The sequence below is a fragment of the Emys orbicularis genome, chromosome 12 (genome assembly GCF_028017835.1).
Source record: "Emys orbicularis isolate rEmyOrb1 chromosome 12, rEmyOrb1.hap1, whole genome shotgun sequence".
Lineage (NCBI taxonomy): Eukaryota > Metazoa > Chordata > Testudines > Emydidae > Emys > Emys orbicularis.
The window spans coordinates 53,745,122-53,767,201 of NC_088694.1; the positions used below are offsets into that span (position 1 = coordinate 53,745,122).

General features: G+C 44.6%; 3 protein-coding genes across 3 annotated transcripts; 2 read left to right on the forward strand and 1 right to left on the reverse strand.

The window, feature by feature from the left end:
• The first annotated feature begins 343 nt into the window (after positions 1 to 343).
• Positions 344 to 1,318, forward strand: LOC135886416 (olfactory receptor 6C75-like). The gene has a single exon (XM_065414169.1). The coding sequence runs from the start codon at positions 344 to 346 to the stop codon at positions 1,316 to 1,318; it is 975 nt and encodes a 324-aa protein (XP_065270241.1).
• Positions 1,319 to 6,990: 5,672 nt separating this feature from the next.
• On the forward strand, positions 6,991 to 7,935 carry LOC135887076 (olfactory receptor 6C75-like). Its single transcript, XM_065414856.1, has one exon. The coding sequence runs from the start codon at positions 6,991 to 6,993 to the stop codon at positions 7,933 to 7,935; it is 945 nt and encodes a 314-aa protein (XP_065270928.1).
• A 10,699-nt stretch (positions 7,936 to 18,634) lies between these two features.
• LOC135886417 (olfactory receptor 6C65-like) lies at positions 18,635 to 19,582 on the reverse strand. The gene has a single exon (XM_065414171.1). It carries the CDS (start codon positions 19,580 to 19,582, stop codon positions 18,635 to 18,637), a length of 948 nt encoding a protein of 315 aa, XP_065270243.1.
• Between the last annotated feature and the right edge of the window lie 2,498 nt (positions 19,583 to 22,080).

Here is a 22,080-nt window from a genome sequence, read left to right on the forward strand (position 1 = left end):
ATTTAACCTTTGGAATAACTTTCCAAGTCTTCTGGTGAATTTTCCATCACTGGAAATTTTAAAGCCAATATTAGATGTTTTTTTTTAATGTTGGATGTTTATTTAATTCAGAGATTTTCCTTGGTCCATTCTATATAGGAAGTCAGAATAGATGATCATACTGGTGCCTTCTGTCCTTAAAAATCTATGATAAATTGTGGTAAAACGTGTGACTTTTTCAAAGAAATTATTAAAGAGATTAGTTCTATTTATGTGTAGAATTTTCCTGCAGGCGTTCTGTCCTTATTGGCCTATTGGTGCTGGTTTTGACATGGTTTATTTTTTCTTTAAAGATGAGTGAAGAATGAAGAACCAGACGATGGTGGTGGAATTCATCATTGTGGGACTGTCCAACAATCACCATGTCAACATCATCCTGTTCGTGGTTCTATCTGTTGTCTTCTTCTTGACTGTGACGGGGAACATTGCTGTTGTCACCCTCTCCTTGGTGGACCATCGCCTCCAATCGCCCATGTATTTCTTCCTCAGGAACTTCTCCCTCTTGGAAATCTGTTTCACCTCTGTCATCATGCCCAGGTTCCTTTACAGCCTCCTGACAGAGAGAAAATCTATTCCCCTCCCTGGTTGTTTTCTTCAGTTGTTGTTGTTCTTCCTCCTGGGCACCTGTGTATTTTTCCATGTGGCTATGATGTCCTTTGACCGCTACATGGCTATCTGCCATCCCTTGCATTACGGCACCATCATGAATGGCAGGGTCTGCTTCCAGTTAGTGCTGGGCTGCTGGGTGATGAGTTTTCTCTTAATCTTTCCCCCGACATTTATGGTTGTGCTGTTACCGTTCTGTGGCCCCAATGTCATAAACCACTTCTACTGTGACACAGCCGCATTGCTCCAACTCTCCTGCATAGACACAGGACACATTGAGGTAATGCTCTTGGTTGCAGCTGTAGTGGTCTTACCTGGCACTTTAACAGTCACCATAATTTCCTATGGCTGTATCATCTGTACTATCATGCGCATCCCGTCCACCACAGGAAGGAAAAAGGCCTTTTCCACCTGCTCTGCTCACCTCACGGTTGTTGTGATATTGTACAGTAGTGCCATCTTCAGGTACATCCGTCCAGGTCAGCGGGGCACTCACGACTTTGACAAAGTTGTGTCCTTTGTGCACTGTGTGATGACTCAACTCTTTAACCCCTACATCTATGCTCTCCGCAATGAACAAGTCAAACAGGCTCTGAAGGACATATTTGGCCGAACAATTTCTAAGTGCCGGAGGATATCAGGAAACTCTGGAACACCAAAGATACAGGAGTGAAGAGAACATGGATGGTCCTTGACTTCGTGCCTGGCTTCACAATGGCGTTGCTGGGTCCTGAGCTTTTAACGGGGGTGAATTTATCTCCTCATGTCTAGGTTGATAAATTGTATGCCCAAAAGGGATCCTCAGATCATCAAGTGTGAGCTCCTGATAACACACGCCACAGAATTCCACCAGTTAGTTATGCACTGAGACTAGTAACTCATGTCTAATGAAAGTGTGTCTTCCTGAATGGCATCCAGTCTTGACTGGAAGACTTCAAGAGATGGAGATTCTGTCTTGCTATTTTGTTCCCAAAATAGAAATTATTAGGTTATTCTTGGTGAAATGAAACACTAAACAAAATTCAGTTTGGGAAGAACGTTTCTTTAACATCTTGCTAAATTGTTGAAAAGTGAAAACTTTTGATTTTTGAAGATGTTGAAATAAATATTTTCAATTATTATTTTCCATTTTTTTTTTTGTGGTCAGGTCTATTCTTTGAATTCACAACTGAATTCACAAATACTTTTAGCTGACCTGAAACTGTATTTTTTACAGAAGAAATTATTCATCTGAAAAAATTCTCCCGGCTGTGTCATTTCTACGTGTGTGGTTTTAGCATCCAGTCAATAGTTCTTGTTCTACCTTTCTCTGTGAGGGGCACTTCCCCTGGCAAAGCGGTACAAGAAACACTGCGCTTTAGATATTCCACCCACAGGAGGGATAAATGGCTCCTCACAGAGGCTAAAATGCCTATGTCTATGACCTTTTATCTAGACCAATAGACAATGGAGAATGGCATGGGGGGGTTCAATGTTGTACCCACAGACTTAACAGGTACACCACAAGGGAACTTATGTGGTAGGTACATGTCATCAATACGCACAAACATACTAGCCTATGGGGTAAGCATACCCTAACATTTTGTGGGTGAGGAATGAAATTTGGGCATAGGAGGAAGGATTTCCAGCACTTGTGCCCGATAAAAGAGGTGACCCACCTCGCTAGAGCACTCCGCTCTATCATTCTCACTTGCTACCTCCACTCTCTCTCTATTCTATCTGTCTGCGATGACTCTACTATTCGTAGGCTGTTCTTGTTCTTCTTCAACTTTAAGTTTCAAGGGAACTAGGCTAAGCTTGGTTTCCCTAAGTTTTATTCTTAGTTTTGTTTATCAGGTTTTGATTTTATGTTAGTCAAGTAAACCCTAATTAAGTTTTGATAGCTCCTAGCATTAGCTTTTTCTAAGCACTGCATCCCTCACTCAAGAATTGAGAAACCTGAACCGCAAGACTGGTCCTCTATCTTTTACCCCCAGGTTATCAAGGAAGGGTGTGAGTATATTAACCAAAGCTTTGTTGCATGTAATACTATATTACCATATGTATCTTTTGAATAGCAGTAATGCAATTGTAACTTCGTAACTCTGGGTATTTACCATTTACTTACTATTACTGATTTTAATAAAAAGTCTTTAAGGCTATATCTGTCTCAGTGTGAGCTTCCTGTCACATCCCCAAGGGTCCTTTATAAATTCTGTTGAGCATGATTCGGGACAAGAAATTTTATCTTCTGATCAAACAGATTGGTGAGCCTAAAACCCATACTAAATAATATTAATTATTAATTATTAATATTATTAATTCATTCATTAAATTAAAATTAATTAAAGATTAAATTGATACATTAAATTAATATTATTAACACACCCTAAATCAGGCTACAGACAGGCGTTTCTAGGCTTGTTAACATCAGTTGTCTCCCACAAGCAAATGGCTCACCATTTGCAAAGTCAAGGCAGTTTCGTAGCCAAAGGAACTCAAGAAAGTGATGTGAACAGCATCACGTCCAACCACCATTGGCTGCCCTATTCTGAAGGATCAGGTACACATTTTGCAGCTGGGCCTGGCTTTTCCCTGTGAGAGCAAGGGAGATTCAAACGGATGAGTTTTGGGATTGTAATCCTGCCCCTTAATCACTCAGTGAGAAACCACACTCCTAGGCATGGCCACAAGATAAATGATAGATAATAATAGTAGTGTATGAAACCCCATGGGAGTTTCTCCAGTGACTTCGATAAGGTCAGGATTTCACTCTATGTGTCTAGTTCAAATTCAATTTCAATGTCATCAAGATTCATAACTGACCTTCGTGCCTTTGGGAATTGCCTATGTACCCATTCAGAAAATTTCCCCAATGGAAGTGACTGAAACGAGGACCAAGAACTGAAAATCTCCCACATGAAACTCAATCACAAGTTATTCTGAGACAGCTTCATAATGGGGGTCCGACACCTGGTTACGCCTGGTATTTTGCAAGGAACAAATGACATTGCATGATGTGGTGTGACAGAGCAATATGCTTCTGTTATCAATATATTTCATTCTTTTGGGTCACCTTCAACTCCATTCGCTGGCCAACTGGTCCTCTGGTTATTTGGACTCTGTGGTGCCTAGATGCTTTTAAAAATCCCATTAGGTGCCTAAATATCTTTAACCAGCCCTAAGTGACTTGCCTGAGGTTGTGGAGGGGTGTGTGGCAAAAGCAGGAATTGGACACTGCTTTCCCGAATCCGATTCTAATATGTTAAGCACAAGAACATCAGTTATAAGGGCATCTAACTCTGTTCAAGTTTCCTGAATCTTTTCCCTGTCTTGCCATGAAAACAAGCGAGGTGGGAGATGGTCATAGAACCCATTGTCTTCTCGGTGTGGAAGAGAGAGACATAACATTGTAATGCTCTTTCCTAAAACTTACAGTAGAATGGATCAGACTTGAGTTCTCTGAGTGTTGTCAGCAAACTCATCAGCTAATTGGTCTCAGAGGTCCCAGCCAGCAATGAGGGACGAGAAAACCAGAGTCTACAATTGTTATAAATGAGGGATAATTTGACAGAGGCAGTGATCACCCAAGTTTATCCCAATGTTCTGTTACATAGAGAGCCATAAATGGGCAGACCTATTTTGGAGCATCTCAATTCAGCACCTGCAGGCTTTGTGTGATAATTTTGGTTCGTGTTCCATGTACTCCATCATTGCATGGTCTGAGTGAGAATGCACAAGGTGTGATTGCAGATTGGGAGATGAAAGAAATCGTGGTCTGAAGAACTTTGTGGGTAATCTTTTTTTTTTTTTTTTGCTTTGTTTTGTTTTGTTTTGGGTACAAGATTGAGACCACCTGTCTGGGATCCCAGTTCCACTGTGTTAGGCAAATAGGGTCACTCTCCTAAAATTATTCACTCTTATCCTGAAACGAGACACAAATATCTGGCTATGATAAAAAGACTACTCAGGGGCCAGGGAAGTCGGAAATAGAAGTGAGACTATTACGAGAAATCGGCTAGATGACCCTTGTGGTCCCGTCTAACGCTATGGTTCTGTGATTCTATAAGCAGAGGTAACACTTATAGTAACAGAGGTACCAGCTGCCAGTTTTTAATGTCTCATAGCGATCGAGACTGGTGAGATCTGAGAATGAATTCCAAGGTGCACATAGTGGAGGTTTTGCAGATTTGCAACGTTGAGGTTTCCTTTCCCCGTAGGATACAGAATGCTGCTATCTCCAATGACTGGGATTCCCCATCCTCCCAGGGTCAAGTGTTCCAGCACTGAACTATCCTTACAGTTAGACATGTTTACCTAAGACCTAAGGCAAATCTCCCTTGCTGCAGATTAACTGCATTACTTGCCCCACATTCAGTGGGTGTGGAGACCGAATGATCACTGTCCTCTTTATAAAGCCCTTTACGCATTCAGAGATTAAACAGGCCTAGTTTTTGAAACCTTCCCTTAAGGTCAAGTTTTCTAACCCTTTTATCATTTTTGTTGCACCCTTCTAGACCCTTTCCAACTATTCTGCATCTTTCCTAAGGTGTGAAATCCAGAACTGGCCACAGCACCCTAGCCGAGGCCTTACCAGGGACAACTGCCTCTCTGTTAATGCATCCCAGAATGATATTAGCCTTTGTTTGGTAACTGCATCTCATTGGATTAATGTTCAATTTGTGATCAACTCTAACTCCCAGAGCCTATGCAGCCGTATGGCCTCCTAGCTAGTTAGTCCTCGTTTTGCACTTGTGCATTTAATTTCTTTCTTCCTAAGTGTAGGACTTTGCAGTTGTCTTTACTGAGTTTGATCTTGCTGAATTCAGACTAATTCTCCAATTTGTCAATGTAATTTTGATTTCTAATCCTGTCCTCCACAGTGCTAGCAACCTCTCCCAGCCTGCAAAACCATGCTGTGAAGTATCCCTGCCTCTGTTTGTCAGAAGCTGGGAATGGGCGACAGGGGATGGATCACTTGATTAATTCCTGTTCTGTTCATTCCCTCTGGGGCACCTGGCACTGGCCACTGTCAGTAGATGGGCCATTGGTCTGACCCACTGTGGCTGTTCTTATGTGGTGTCATCTGATCATTTTATAAGCATAATCTGCCCCCCCATTATCCACATCATTAGTGAAAATATTGAATTGTACTGGATGCAGGACAGATCCCTGCAGGACTGCACTAGATAAATTCCCACACTTTGACAGTGAGCCGCTGATAGTTCTCTGTGAGTAATGTCTTTCAACTCGTTATGCACCCTCCTCATAATGATTTAATCTTCACCATCATTCTCCAGTTTGCTTATGAGAATGTGATGTGGGACTGTGTCAAACCCCTACTAAAAATCAAGATACATCACATCTATGGCTTTTGATCTATCCGCCCAACCAGTACTGCTGTCAAAGAAAGAAATTGCTTTGATTTGGCATGATTTATTCTTGATAAATCCATGTTGGTTTTTACTTAAAACCCTATTATCCTCCAGGTGCTTACAACTTGTGGCTTAATAATTTGTCCCAGTGTCTTCCCAGGTCTTGAAGTTAGGTAGACTGGTCTGTAATTCCTCAGTTCTCTTCAATCCTGTTTTTTTTTAAAGATAGGTACTATTTTTCATTTAATCTTTGACAGTTTGACTAAGAAACGAGAATGATACACACTTGAGGTGAGACACTTTGAATGAATTACAAAGTGGGTAACTGACAGGTCTCCAGCAGGAATTGTATACGGTGCATCATTGAGCGGGTGTATCTCTAGTGGAGTCCCACAGGGATCAGTTCTTGGCATGGTGCTTTTTTAATATATTTATCAATGACCTGGAAGAAAAGCCAAACAAACACAGAAGATGAGCAGTGATGGTATTTAATCATTGGAACAACTTACTAAGAATTGTGTGTTGGATTCTTCACCCTTGGAAATTTTTAACATCAAGATTGGCTGTCCCTCTCAAGACTATGCTCTAGTTCTAACAGGAGTTAACTGAGAGAAATTCTTGGTCTATGCAGGAGGTCAGATTAGATGATCACAGTGGTGCCTTTGGGCCTTATAATCTAGGAATACATGAAAAATTGGGATAAAAATATTCTTATTTAAAAATTATTTTCATTCTTTCATCCCTTCCAGTTCTCTCTCCCTCTCTCTCCCCTCCCCCGCCTGCTTAAAGTATCAAATATTCTCCTCTAAGATACTGTCTTTGGTTCTGGTTTTCCAGTCAGCCTTTTCTCGTAGAGCCCAAGTCTATTGGGTACCCAACTCCCATTGATGATGTGTATTCTATTGACTTACAGCATTTTTCCTACAAACATTCAATTCGCTCTGTTTTTGACATGCTTCTTAATTTTTTATCTTTTAAGAATGATCTGAGAATGAAGAATCAGACCACCGTGGTGGAATTCATCATCTTGGGCCTGTCCAACAGCCGTTGTTTAAACACCTTCCTGTTTGTGGTTCTATTAATTATCTTCCTGTTGACCATAACGGGTAACATCATTGTTGTCAGCCTCTCCCTGGTGGACCATCGCCTCCAATCCCCCATGTATTTCTTCCTCAGGAACTTCTCTTTTTTGGAAATCTGCTTCACCTCCGTCGTCATGCCCAGGTTCCTCTACAGCCTCCTCACAGAGAGTAAATCTATTTCCCTCCTTGGTTGTTTTCTTCAGTTGTTGTTGTTCTTCTTCCTGGGCACCTGTGTATTTTTCCATGTGGCCATGATGTCCTTTGACCGCTACGTGGCTATCTGCCATCCCTTGCATTACGGCACCATCATGAATGGCAGGGTCTGCTTCCAGTTAGTGTTGGGCTGCTGGGTGATGAGTTTTCTCTTGTGCTTTCCTCCAACATTTATGGTTGTGCTGTTACCATTCTGTGGCCCCAATGTCATAAACCACTTCTACTGCGATACAGCCGCATTGCTCCAACTCTCCTGCAGGGACACGGGACACATTGAGGTAATGATCTTGGTTGCAGCTGTAGTGGTCTTACCTGGCACTTTAACAGTCACTATCGTTTCCAATGGCTGTATCATCTCCACTATTATGCGCATCCCGTCCACCACAGGAAGGAAAAAAGCCTTTTCCACCTGCTCCGCTCACCTGCTGGTGGTTGTGATATTGTACAGTAGCTCCATCTTCAGGTACATCCGACCAGGTCAGCGGGGAGCGAGGGACTTTGACAAAGTTGTGTCCTTTCTGTACTCTGTGGTGGCTCAACTCTTTAACCCCTACATCTACGCTCTCCGCAACGAACAACTCAAACAAGCTCTGAAGGGAGTCTGTGGCAGAGCATTTTCTAAATGTGTGAGGCTCTCATGAAAATCCAAAACCACAAAGATGCAGGAGTGAAGAGAGCATGTATTTGAAAAGAAAAAAGGAGAGAACTTTTCATTTCAAAGATGTTAAACTGAAAGGTTTTGAATTTTTCAAAATTATTTTTTCAATATTTTTTGTGTCCAGTGAGAATTCAGAGAATCGTTCTGAATTCCCAAATACTTTTAGATGACCTGAAACTTCTATTTTTAACAGAAGAAATTATTCATCTGAAAATTTTCTCCCCACTCTGTTTGTAATTCTAACGTGTGTGGTTTTAACAATGTTTTAACCAGTCAATGGGTCTTGTTCTACCTTTCAGTGCTAGGGGAACTTCCTATGGAAAATGGATACAAGAAACACTTTTAGATATTCAATCCACAGGTGGGATGAATGGCTCTTTAAAGAGCCTAAAATGGCTCCTTAGCCGCTGAGATCTGTGCACATTTTATTGTATTAGTTACTTCATATCTTGTACCCTGCCTTGCTCGGGTTGTTTGTACCATTTCCCTGTTATTCTTTGTCTTTATGCAGTGTTGTTAGTAGTACTGTTTTCTTGTTAATTCTGATATATTTGAACAGAGATCAGCATCCCTTTCCACTGGGCATTAAATAGACAAAAATAAGAGACCCACATCCTTGTAGAGCTTATAATCTAATGAACAGTGATGTATAGTAAGGCAAAATGTTTGGTTTCCTCTTAGGCCTTGTAAGGGCATTTTTTCAAAGGCACAAGTAGAGATCAGGGGGAAATCCTGGCTCCATTGGAATCTGTCTTTCTTCAAAGGCCATTTTCCTAGCTTGTCTGCAGTGTTGTTGTCACCATGTCGGTCCCAGGCTATTAGAGACACAAGGTGGTTGAGGTGATACATTTTATTGGACCAAAGAAGCTGGTCTAGTAAAAGATACAGCTTCACCCAACACGTGTCTCTAATTTTCCTACCTCGTTGTTTTGCAAATCTCACCACTGCTTTGTGTTCCTCTGCTGGTTCCGCTCTGGACTCTTCATCAAATATAAGCAATCTGTCTTCATTTGATAGACCCACCGGGTCCTAGCCAAACCCTACCAATCGTCTCTCAGGCACTAGTAAGACATTGACTCTTTCCTGCAATTGGCCATTGATGCCAGCATGTTTTACCCCCTTTACATTCTCAAAGTAGCAGCTTCATGCTTTTCTCCATGCTGCCCCGCATGATTAGGAAGAGCACCCAGTAAACATCTGCAAAGCTACATCACTGACCTTCAAACTCTCCGCGGTTGTGATTCCTTCCACACACACTTGACAGCTGTTTTGCTGAGTCCACCGTGCATCATGCTGACCGATGCTATCTCATAGATTTCCCGGCCGATTCTTGTCTTATATATTGTGACCTCTTCTGGGCAGGGGCTCTGGCTTTGTACAGTACTTAGCACAATGGGATGCTGGTCTGTGACAGGTGTTTCTAGGCTTGTCAACCTCAGAGTTTTCCCCCAAGGCAGTTTCATAGCCAAAGGCACACAAGAAAGTGATGTGACCAGCATCATGTCCAACCACCATTGGCTGCCCTAATCCAATGGATCAGGTACATATTTTGCAGCTGGGCCTGGCTTTTCCCTGTGAGAGCGAGGGAGACTCAAACGGATGAGTTTTGGGATTGTAATCCTGTCCCTTAATCACTCAGTGAGAAACCGCACTCCTAGGCATGGCCACAATATAAATGATAGATAATAATAATAATAGTGTATGAAAAACTGTGGGAGTTTCTCCAGTGACTTCAGTAAGGTCAGGATTTCACTCTAGGTGTCTAGTTCAAATTCACTTTCAATGTCATCAAGATTCATAACTGCCCTTCGTTCCTTTGGGAATTGCCCATATACCTGTTCAGAAAATTTCCCCAATGGAAGTTACTGAAAAGAGGACCAAGAACTGAAAATCTTCCACATGAAACTCAATCACAAGTTATTCTGAGACAGCTTCATAGTTGGGGTCAGACACCCGATTACTCCTGGTATTTTGCCTAGACACAAATGACATTGCATGATGTGGTATGACCGCGCAATACGCTTCTGTTCTGAATGTGCTTCATTCTTTTAGGTCACCTTCAACTCTATTCCACGGCCAACTGGTCCTTTGGTTATTGGTGCTTTGTGGTGACTTGGATATTACATCCTCAGGAAGTGTCAAGTTTCTGTGCTTCGGTCCTGTGCTTATTTATCGTACCGTTACTCACTTTGAATAATTCCTCTCTGTGTGAGAATCCCCAGTGGAGAAACAAAGGAAGGATGTTCTTATTCACATGTAAGTGGGCTCTGAATGAGCTCTCCCCTACTGATGAGCTGGGGAAGAGGACTTCAGGAGCTGACCTTGTTCGCATGGACAAACCCAGCCTGTGTAGGTGCTCACTGAGCACGATGGGGCTGCTTTGCCCAAATGATCATATTTGGCTGGTGTTGGATCACAAGTCACTTTCTTATTGGGGGCAGGAGTAATCAGGGGAATTATCCTTGTTGTGTGAATCAAGGGCAGCAGAACTGTGCTTGGCGTGCCCTGAGTGCGGGACTCACCCTCAGCTAAATGGCACTCATAAGGCAGGGGACATGGGTGCCAAAGCCCAGTGAGTTGAGAGAGGCTGGATGTAGGTACTTGTACCTGGGGGTGTGGGTCCAGCCCAGGGGTCCTAGGCACCATTTGACCCTTCCTCTCTTCACCGTGTAATTGCAGACCTGGTAAAGACTCAGTGGAGAGTCTTACTGCACACCAATCAAGCTGAAATCACTGAAAGCCAGGCCTAGGCATTAGGGCTCCCCCACTAAGAGCTGAAATCACTGAGAGCTGTGTTAAGTGGGGGCCCTCAAGACATCCAAGAGAGTGCAGAGAATAGTTGTGACGTTGCAGGTCTGGCAAGACCCAACTGAGAATGCCAATTCAGGACAAATTGATAAAACTGGGCAGTTACAGCCCAAGGGCTGGGGTTTCTCCACCTCTAAGGCAAACCAAACCAGCCAGACAAAGAGGACTTCGGTCTCACCCCACTGGCTAACCACAAGTCACACAAACAATTCCCTTAGACACTCCAGTTTCCCAGTATCACCACCAGTGCCACTCATTATCGGGACAAATGTTTATGAAAACCAATATCCCAATAAACACAAAAAAGGTTCTCTCGATCCCAAAGGACCAAGCCCCAGACCCAGGTCAATATACAACTCAGATCTTTCCCACAAACCACGCTGTTGCCAATCCTTTAGAATCTAAAATCTAAAGGTTTATTCATAAAAGGAAAAAGACAGAGATGAGAGTTAGAACTGGTTAAATGGAATCAATTACATACAGTAATGGCAAAGTTCTTGGTTCAGGCTTGCAGCAGCGATAGAATAAACTGCAGGTTCAAATCAAGTCTCTGGAACATCCCCAGCTGGGATGGGTCCTCAGTCCTTTGTTCAGAACTTCCGTTTGTAGCAAAGTCCCTCCAGAGGTAAGAAGCAGGATTGAAGACCAAATGGAGATGAGGCATCAGCCTTATATAGTCTTTTCCAGGTGTAAGAACACCTCTTTGTTCTTACTGTGGAAAATTACAGCAAAATGGAGTCTGGAGTCACATGGGCCAGTCCCTGCATACTTTGCTGAGTCTGAAGGCATATTTGCCTTCTCTCAATGGGTCCATTGTATAGCTGATGGCCCTTAATGGGCCATAAGCAGGCTAGGAAGAGCTAATCCCAGCTTGTCTGGGATGTCACCCAGAAGCATAGCATAAGTTTGCCATACAGACAGTATAGAGCCAATATTCATAACTTCAACTACAAAACCGATACACACATATAGACAGCATAATCATAACCAGTTAACCATAACCTTGTCTTAGACACCCCATTTGACCCCCTTTATACAAGATTTGGGTGCCACTACAGGACCTTGGTTGCAACAATGATCTATATGGTCCCAGTTTATGTCAATAACGTCACAATAGTGATGAGTGGGCGGCTGGCAGCCGGCAGGGAGGCCGGCGGAGCAGAGCGGAGTGGCAATAGGCCGGCAGGGCGGCCAGCGGAGCTGAGTGGCAAGCGGCTGGCAGAGCGGAGAGGCAAGCGGCCGGCAGGGCGGCCGGCGGAGCGGAGTGGCAAGCGGCCGGCAGGGCGGCCGGCAGAGTGGAGAGGCAAGCGGCCGGCAGGGAGGCCGGCGGAGCGGAGTGGCAAGCGACCAGCGGAGCGGAATGGCAAGCGGCCGGCAGGGCGGCTGACGTAGAGGAGTCTCAAGTGGCCGGCAGGGCGGCTGGTGTAGAGGTGTGGAAAGGGGCCGGCAAGGAGGCCGGTGAAGCAGAGCGGGAAGCGGCCGGCACGGCGGCCGGTGGAGTGGAGCAGCAAGCAGCCGGCAGGGCGGCCGGCGGAGCGGAGTGTGAAGTGGCCGGCAGGGCGGCCGGCGGAGTCGAGTGGCAAGCGGCCAGCAGGGAGGCCGGCGGAGCGAAGCAGAGTGGCAAGCGGCCTGCGGAGCGGAATGGTAAGCAGCCGGCAGGGCGGCTGGCAGAGAGGAGTGGGAGGCCGGTGGAGCGGAGTGGCAAGCGGCCAGCAGGGAGGCCTTCGGAGTGGAGTGGCAAGGGGCTGGCAGGGATGCAAGCGGAGCGGCAAGCGGCCGGTGTAGAGGAGTGGCAAGTGGCCAGCAGGGAGGCTGGTGGAGTGGAGTGGCAAGGGGCCGGCAGGGCGGCCGGCGGAGTGTGGTGGCAATCGGCCAGCAGGGAGGCCAGCGCAGTGGAGCAGAGTGGCAAGCGGCTGGCGGAGCGGAATGGCAAGCAGCCTTCAGGGAAGCCGGCGGAGCAGAGCGGCATGCGGCCGGCAGGGCGGCCGGCGGAGCGGAGTGGCAAGTTGCCGGCTGGGCGGCTGGCGGCGTGGAGTGGTAAGCGGCCGGCAGGGAGGCCGGCGGAGCAGAGCAGAGTGGCAGGCGGCCGGCAGAGTGGAATGGCAAGCGGCCGGCAGAGCGGCCGGCGTAGAGGAGTGGCAAGTGGCCGGCAGTGCAGCCGGTGTAGAGGAGTGGCAAGGGGCCGGCAGGGAGGCCGGTGGAGCGGAGTGGCAAGGGGCCAGCGGAGCGGAATGGAGTGGCAAGCAGCCGGCAGGGAAGCCGGCGGAGCGGAGTGGCAAGCTGCCGGCAGGTCGGCCGGTGGAGCGGAACGGAGCGGCAAGCGGCCATCAGGGCGGCTGGTGGAGTGGAGTGGCAAGGGGCCGGCAGGGAGGCTGGTGGAGCAGAACGGAGCGGCAAGCGGCCAGCAGGGCGGCCGGTGTATAGGAGTGGCAAGCGGCCGGCAGGGCGGCCGGCGTAGAGGAGTGACAAGTGGCCGGCAGGGCAGCCGGTGTAGAGGAGTGGCAAGCGACTGGCAGGGCGGCCGGCGGAGTGAAGTGGCAAGCGGCCGGCAGGGCGGCTGATGCCAGAGTGAGCTCCCAGACAGCAAAGCGAGCATGTTGCCCCCCACCAGGGTGGGAGCTAAGCTCACACAGATGCACCTTAGAACTCTGGGTCGTCGCTGACCAAGGACAAGAACTGTAAGTGGGGTTAGAGTAAAATGGATTTATTGGATCCCATTCAGAGCTAGGTGTCTGGGTGCTGGAGACAGGTAACCTGCTGAGCTGTTTTTAGTTAAATTCTGGGTCTGTGTTGCAGCAGGCTAGCATCTCTGGCTCAACAAGGCAGGGTTCTGGAGTCCCAAGCTGGTAGGGAAAATGGACTCAGAGGTAATTTCAGCACATCAGGTGACAGTCCCAAGGAGATCTCTGTGACCAAACCTGTCACAAAGCAATTTAGTGTCTCTATGTCTCAATTCTTCATCTAATTAATTTGTAATTAATTTAGTTTTGCTTACTCAGTGGGGGGTTGTAAGAGTAAAGACATTAATGATTGCTTGGAAGGTAGACATCATCATGATGGGTACCATAGAAATAACTAGTGTGTCTGTCAAACTGATGGCAATTGGTGATTTTGTTGTTTAAAAAAAAATTGCCTTATGAACTGGTCATTTTCTGTTAGTTGGTTAAAAGTTTGTTCTTACAACTGTTTGTGTGTCTAAATGTGCTTTGTTCTGTTATGACTCTCCATTCAGTGTCTCTTTGTGATGTTTTTTGATAATGAATAAAGCAATTGTGTGATATAATAAAAGTATTCTTTCTAGTAAACCCCACATTCTTTGAGTTGCTCCTGTCATCAATATTGTGATTCTGCTTTATGACCAATTAGTCTGGCAGGGTCAAAGCTGCTAAAGAAATGGGACACTCAATTCCCATTACAATTAAAGGGCATTGGGCATCCAAATCCCTTAAGGGAAACAACTTACCTAAGGGTGGGGGTAAACATTTGCAGTGGGTGAAACCCACATTTTATTCCCCACTGTCACTGTACTACACATATAGGATGGAATTATCAAAGGTGTCTAAGGAATTTAAGCCTAAAACCCTAAAAATTCAATGGGATTTGGTTGCTTAACTCCCTTAGTCCTCTATGAAAACTCTAGCTTTTATCTTTTGGTGTCTCAGTTCCATTCTGGAAAATGGGAGGAATGATGCTGCCCTATCTCACAGGGGCTTTGTTCAATGAGAGAGGATTAGATACCATGGGGACGGGAATTATGAAAAGAGCTAGACATAGTGTAAAGAAAAGGGGAAGCTGAATTATTATCACGTGAGCACCACACAAAAAAAAAAAAAGACTGCTGTCATTCCGAGATGCTCAGGGACAACCCATCCCTACAACAAGGAAACAGCTGCAGGTTACCGATGGGTGTAATTTATTTAATGTGGCAATGAGCAATTGATTGTACTTCAATTATGTACATCTAGAATGTACCTGACAATATTTCAGTCAGGGAGAATTAGATATATGTGATGATGCGGTTCTGGCGGAACCCAACTGAGAGTGCCAACTTAGGAAGAATTGCTCAAACAGGGCAATTACAGCCCAAGGCTGGGGTTTTTCCACCTCTAAGGCAAACCAAACCAGCCAGACAAAGAGGACTTCGGTCTCACCCCACTGGCTAACCGCAAGTCTCACAAGCAATTTCCTTAGACACTCCAGTTTCCCAGTATCACCACCAGTGCCACTCGTTATGGGGACAAATGGTTATGAAAACCAAGACCCCAGTAAAAGAAAAAGGTTCTCCTGATCCCAAAGGACCAAGCCCCAGACCCAGGTCAATATACAAATCAGATCTTACCCACAAATCACGCTGTTGCCAATCCTTTAGAATCTAAAATCTAAAGGTTTATTGATAAAAGAAAAAGATAGAGATGAGAGCTAGAATTGGTTAAATGGAATCAATTACATACAGTAATGGCAAAGTGCTTGGTTCAGGCTTGAAGCAGTGATAGAATAAACTGCAGGTTCAAATTAAGTCTCTGGAACATTCCCAGCTGGGATGGGTCATTCAGTCCTTTGTTCCAAGTTTCAGCTTGTAGCAAAGTCCTTCCAGAGGTAAGAAGCAGGATTGAAGACCCAATGGAGATGAGGCATTAGCCTTACATAGTCTTTTCCAGGTGTAAGAACACCTCTTTGTTCTTACTGTGGAAAATTACAGCAAAATGGAGCCTGGAGTCACATGGGCCAGTCCCTGCATACTTTGCTGAGTCTGAAGGCATATTTGCCTTCTCTCAATGGGTCCATTGTATAGCTGAGGGTCCTTAATGGGCCATCAAGCAGGCTAGGCAGAGCTAATCCCAGCTTGTCTGGGATGTCACCCAGAAGCATAGCATAAGTTTGCCATACAGACAGTATAGAGCCAATATTCATAACTTCAACTACAAAACTGATACACACATATAGACAGCATAATCATAACCAGTAAACCATAACCTTGTCTTAGACACCCCATTTGACCCCCTTTATACAAGATTTGGGTGCCGCTACAGGACCTTGGTTGCAACCATGATTTATATGGTCCCAGTTTATGTCAATAACGTCACAATTTAATTTTCTCATTAATGGGGCAGATCACATTTACCCTGTATAAGAGCCTGAATTAAAGAGATTGGATTTCAGACTGACGTTTGGGGATGTATGGAATTAACCTGCTAATGTGATATCTATCTACCAACCAATCATTGAACAAATTACGAAGTCAAGTGATAGATTCTCTCTCTTCACATGATTATTCCATCAGACCGGAAGTTATGTTTTAGTCAAACACAAGGTATTGGGCCCAGTACATGAATAACCAGATTAAATTCTCTGCCCTGTTTTGTACAGGAGGTGAGACTAGATGATCTAAGGTCCCCAGTGTCTTTATACTCCAGCTAGAATCTTGGCACACACCACCTTCTTCTTTTTTAAACTGCTGTGGGGTGTTTTGTTTTGTTCTGTTTTTAAAACATTTTAAAAGTCATTTTGGGTAGAACAAATTGTTTCATTTTGATTTGGGGCATTTTAGCTGCTTTTTTATGAAAAGCAAATGAAATTTCGATAGGATCTTCAACAAAAAGAGGAGATGGTGGAGCCCCCCCATCCCCCAGTGGTTAGAGTCCTGGGAGTCAAGTGTCCACTCTGCCTGAGGAAGGACTGAACACAGATGTGCCAGTACAACGGCTAGAACTCAAACCCTTGGGCCACAGCTCCCACAAGTGAGATACCGTGAAGTAAAAGATAAATACACCTTTCACCACAGTGACCGCAGAGGTGAGCTCATGTGGAGGTGACCGTGGACTTCATTAGATTAGACTAGCCCTGCAGAAACAGCTGTTGCGCTGACAGAGAACCTCCATTTCTAAAGGCATGCACGATTAACCATTCGATTCCCTTCCCCAATATTGTCCAGCCCGTTCTTTAGCTGCTCTATAAGGAAGCTGGGCAGAATTCAACTTTCATTTTTTTTTATAATTTTGATAGAAAATATCAAAGTATCTTTTTTAGCATTTTTTCATATTGATATCGATTTAAATTGTCACAAAATAGTGAGTTTCAAGCTTTTTTTAATTTTTAACTTATTTTTATCCATTTAAATGTTCACAATTCCAGGCACATATGGGAGTGGCAGTCAGACAAGAATGATTAGTGACAGTGAACACTGATAGTAAAAAGATCAAGATTTATCGCCATGAAAACACAAATGGTTAACATTACATGTCAAAATATACAAAATAAACTCCTTAACTGAAACTCTAATAAGTTCTCAAGCAGATTTTTCTTACTTTGCCTATCTTAAAATTTATATTATCATCAGAAATATTTTTTCATAGGTTTGTGTGTGTACAGCTGAAATCAACATTTACAGGCATTTACCAATAAAAAATACTTCCCTGCCTAGCTAGAAGGTCATAATTCTGTGGTCTGCACAGTTCTGACTCTGTACAGATAAATAATCTGACATCACATTTTAAGATGTTTCTCGAGCAGCACTGGCAGAGAACTGTCACATCCTACAGGTTATGTTTACTCATATTTTTGCAACACTTTGGTAATTTTGTACCATTCACAGAATGTAAGTGTCTCATTCATGAAAAAAAAAAAAGTATGGTTGTGCTTAGAGTCCCCAGCCAAGTTCAGAGCTCATGGTGCTCTCCTGACACACCAAGTGGCAGAGAAATAAGATATCACCTTCTTCATTCTACAAGATGGGGAATGAGGCATTGAGAGAGGCAGTGACTTACCCGTTCCCACGCAGGGACTCTGTGGCAGAATAAAGAATTGACCCCCAACCTTATATAGCCTTAGGCAGATGTCTCAGGCACAAGCCATCCTTCCTATCCAAATCACAGGCAGCATACGCATCTTTGCAGTCACCTTTGGTCACCAGCATTCATCACATTTCTCCTTCCTTAGAGCAAAGTGTCACAGATTCAGAGTTACTGCACCTGTGTCCCCCTTCCTGGGCTGTTCCAAGAATGCCGGATCAGGTCTCCAGCCGACAGCTGTCTCGGGGAAGGGACCCTTGCCCCATGCCATTCTGACTAGGGTATTAAGGATGCCCAGCCCCTCACCATACACTGTGAAATCCCCAGCAAGCCACAAGGGACAGTGCCGGGGGTGGTGCTTTCTCGCCAAAGGCTATGACCAATGGAGTGCCAGCAGTTTCCAATTTCTAAGCCAGCACACTTATTCTGAAGGTAAAAGCATTACAGAGCTACCATCTGAAAACAATATCACTGCCTATATGTACATTAAAAATACCCAGCGACTGCAGTCTAGACATACCCAGTGTGATCACGCTCACTCGAGCTCCAGTGGAGTAATTCAGCTCCAACTGGGGTTGTTAACCCTCCAGAATTGTCCTGAAGTCTCCAGGAATCCAAGATTAATCTTTAATTAAAGACTGTGTCATGTAATGAAACCTCCAGGAATACATCCAACCAAAATTGGCAACTCTGACTCAAACTAACCCCCTGGAATCAAGAGGTGCAGTCGGCCGGCACAGCTGTATGTGGACATGTGGTTTGAGGATAGCGGATTGGCTGTCTGGAGGGTAAAGCTGGTGGGTTATTGAAAAGCACTGTAAAAAGGCAAGATCCAAACCCAGAGCAGCGGAGGGCCAGATTCAGAGACCTTTCCTCCCATGCTGGACATCTCCGCCCTTTAAGTAGAGCCGTTGAACTCAGCAGGCCTTCCTGCCAACTAATATACCAATCGGCATGGAGAATGGTGACACCATTGGGCATTAAGCTCTTAACTGGCCTGAGTTTTGTTGCTGCATAATTTGAAATCGATCTGAACCTTTATTAGCTCGATAGATTCCAACCTTGTTTCTACGTGTCACCTTAATGTCAAACTTTGGAGTTCTTAGAAAATACCGTGATCCACCTGACAGCCTCCCTCAAGGCCTCTTTCACCTGTTTGGTCCTCAGGCTGTAGATGAAGGGGTTGAGCAGAGGGGACACAATGCTGTTGAGAACAGCCACATTATTGCTGCAGTCCAGCCTGCTGCTCCCCATGGGCTTCACGTACAGGAAGATGCAGCTGCCGTAAGCCATGGAGACCATGGTGATGTGAGAGGCACAAGTGGCAAAGGCTTTCTGCCTCCCAGCCACGGAGGGGATGCGCATCACCGCGGAGATGATCTTGAAATAGGAGAAGACAGTGATGGCTAAAGTGCCCAATATGCTGCCTGTGGCCAAGAGGAAAGCCAGGAGTCCTAGGAGCTGGGTGTCTGTGCAGGCAAGTTTGAGCAATGCAGCACTGTCACAGAAGAAATGGTTAATGATGTTGGGGCCACAGAATGGCAACCGGAACAATAGAACAAGTGGGGTGAGCACATACCCGAAACCAATAAGCCAAGAGCCCAGCACCAGCCAGTTACAGAAATGACTACTCATGATGGACGTATAGTGCAAGGGTTTGCAGATGGCCACGTATCTATCGAAGGACATAGCCGCCAGCAGGCAAAACTCAGCAGTGCCCACAGTGAGATAAAATAAACATTGTGAAAAACACCCAGCCACAGATATGGACTGGCAGCCCGACGCCACATTGAACAAAACTTTCGGGATGGACGCTGAGGTGAAGCCAATCTCCAAAAGCGAGAAGTTCCTGAGGAAAAAATACATGGGCGTGTGGAGGCGCCGGTTGACCAGAGTGATGGAGATAATGAGAATATTTCCTGCTATGGTCAAGATGTAGGTGAAAAGTAACAAAACGAAGAGCAGGATCTGCAGCCAGACAACATCTGTGAAGCCCAGAAGGATAAACTCTGTCACTGTAGTTTGGTTCTCCATGGTGGCTGCTCACTCACCTGGCGTTTGAACAAAGACACAAATTTCATGCGATGTACGATATCTAGCAATGGATCATCTAGTGAACTAGTCTCAAAAGTAATAAGTTATACTAATGTAACAATGATCTTTCCATGCCCGGTCTTAGATCTATGAAATCCATGTCATGCAATGAAACTGAGCATAGAGATTGTATGTAGTGATTGATACCTGTGGCAAATGCATGACTCTATTTCCAGTTCCCATTTATTTATTTTCAATCCCCATGATTATTTTTCCTCTCTCACTGGTACTGCTATTCCTTGAGACCAATTGGCTAATGAGCACTACAGCATCTCTGGGGATACGAGGACAGGATCTTGATGGCACTGCTTTTCTCTCTGAAAAGAAAGCAAACAGGTAGAACTGAAGGGGGAAATTCCATCTCAATTGTTTGTTTGCTTTTTCTTACCCCCAGAAAATGTCTTTTTTTATTAACTGGAAATTGACCTGAAATATGGAAAATTGTGGGGGTATTCATTAAAGCTAAAAGTTGAAAATTATTCATATTTTACAAACTGAAATTTACATTTAAAATGAAAGAAATAGCGGATCTGACAAAAATTGGGGCACAGAGTGCAGGAGTGAGTAAATTGTGGGTTTGGGGCTTTTAGTGAAAGTCCAAAACATTTCTATGAATGTTTTTGACAAAATAAAAATCATTTTCGTCTGGCAGGGTTTTTTTAGGGAATAAAAGTGACTTCCCATCCAGGCTCCATTGCCTCTAGGAGACAGGGTTCATTTTCATGGGGCAGATTGTGACAAATTTACTCCAACTAAGTAGAACTTTGCTCCATGACCAGTCTCCTGGGGCTAAATTGTGATTTGGACTATGAAGCCCTACAGAGAAGTCCAGCGATCCCTCCCACTCATGTGCAAAATGCATGGACTTTGGGACTGAGATTGCAGAATTCAGCTGTCCATTCGAGGATTTCATAAAGTGGTTGTAATACGGGCCCACTGAAATCAGTAGGTCCGCCTGCAGAGTAAGATACTAGTCATTGCAATTAAGGCTGGCTCACTCATGGCCCATGCAAGCATTGTTATTAATAATGGTTATTATTGGTATGAATTAGTTTTGTGGCAGAGCACACAGGCATCTGGTCGGAGGGCAGAGCCTCACTCTGAAGACATAGTCAACTCATGTGGAAGTTAACGTGGACTTCACTAGACTAGCCCTGCAGTAGCAGCAGTTGCACTGACAAAGAACCTGCATTTCTAAAGCCATGTATGATTAACTATTCTGTTTTCTTCCCCAAGATAGTCCAACATGTTGGTTCTCTGTACTAGAAGCAGGTGTGGCAGAATTCAATTGTTAGCATTTTAATAATTTTCACAGGTAATATCAATGTTCATTTTAAGTACTTTTTTCTATATACATCAACTTAAATTTTCACAGTTGCAAGAAATAGGGGTGTGTGCGAAGCAATAAGAGCAACAAAGACAATTATTTAATGACATTAGGCATTGAGATTTAAAAGGTAAAGAATTGCAACCATTAAAACACAAATTGTTAACATTACATGTTAACGTGTACAAAGTCAATATCCGTAAATCAAACTCGAATCAATTCTCAAGCAGATTTTTCTTATTTTTTCCAGAGGTAAATTTTGATTATTGTCAATGGAAATACTTTTTCGTTGGTTTGTGTGTGTATGGTGGAAATGATGTTTATTGTCATTTACAGAGGTAGAAGTAATCCTTTCCAAGCCTAATTCCAAGGTCATAGTTTTGTGATATGAATAGCCTTGGCTCTGTATAAATAATGTAATTCGGTTTAATATTTTAAGGCAGTAGCTCTTAACCAGGGGAACACGTACCCCTTAGGGTACGCAGAAGTCTTCCAGGAGGTACATCAACTCATCTAGATATTTGCCTAGTTTTACAACAGACTACATAAAAAGCACTATCAAAGTCAGTACAAACTAAAATTTCATACAGAGAGTAACTTCTTTATACGGCTGTACACTGAAATGTAAGTACAATATTTATATTCCAATCGATTTTATAATTATATGGTAAAAATGAGAAAGTCAGCAATTTTTCAGTAATGTGCTGTGACACTTTTGTATTTTTATGTCTGGTTTTGTAAGCAAGTAGTTTTTAAGTGAGGTTGTGACCTGCGTCGGTTGGCCCACCGAGCCGCTAGGGGGTGGTGGGTAGCTACTGTCCCACTGGCCGGCCTGCGTCAGGCCGTCTGTCACTAGGGAATTAGCAGAGGGAGGGATGCGGGCAAAGGTCTCTAGCGCGCCCCTCAGGCAGGGGAGCGCCGGCAAAGGTCTCTAGCGCGCCCCTCAGGCAGGGGAGCGCCGGCAAGAGTCTATAGTGCCCTCCTCAGGCAGGGGAGCGCTGGCAAGAGTCTCTCGCGCTATTGGGATTTTGCTACCCGAGGCGGGTTGGCCGGGGTAGGGGAACTCACTCCAGCCCAGGGCCCTGACAGTGGCGGGGCGAGGGTCCCGCCA

What these genes read in the sequence shown, in the direction of transcription:
- LOC135886416 (XM_065414169.1), top strand. Translation starts at nt 344, where the DNA reads ATGAAGAACCAGACGATGGTGGTGGAATTCATCATTGTGGGACTGTCC.
- LOC135887076 (XM_065414856.1), top strand. Translation starts at nt 6,991, where the DNA reads ATGAAGAATCAGACCACCGTGGTGGAATTCATCATCTTGGGCCTGTCC.
- LOC135886417 (XM_065414171.1), bottom strand. Translation starts at nt 19,582, where the DNA reads ATGGAGAACCAAACTACAGTGACAGAGTTTATCCTTCTGGGCTTCACA.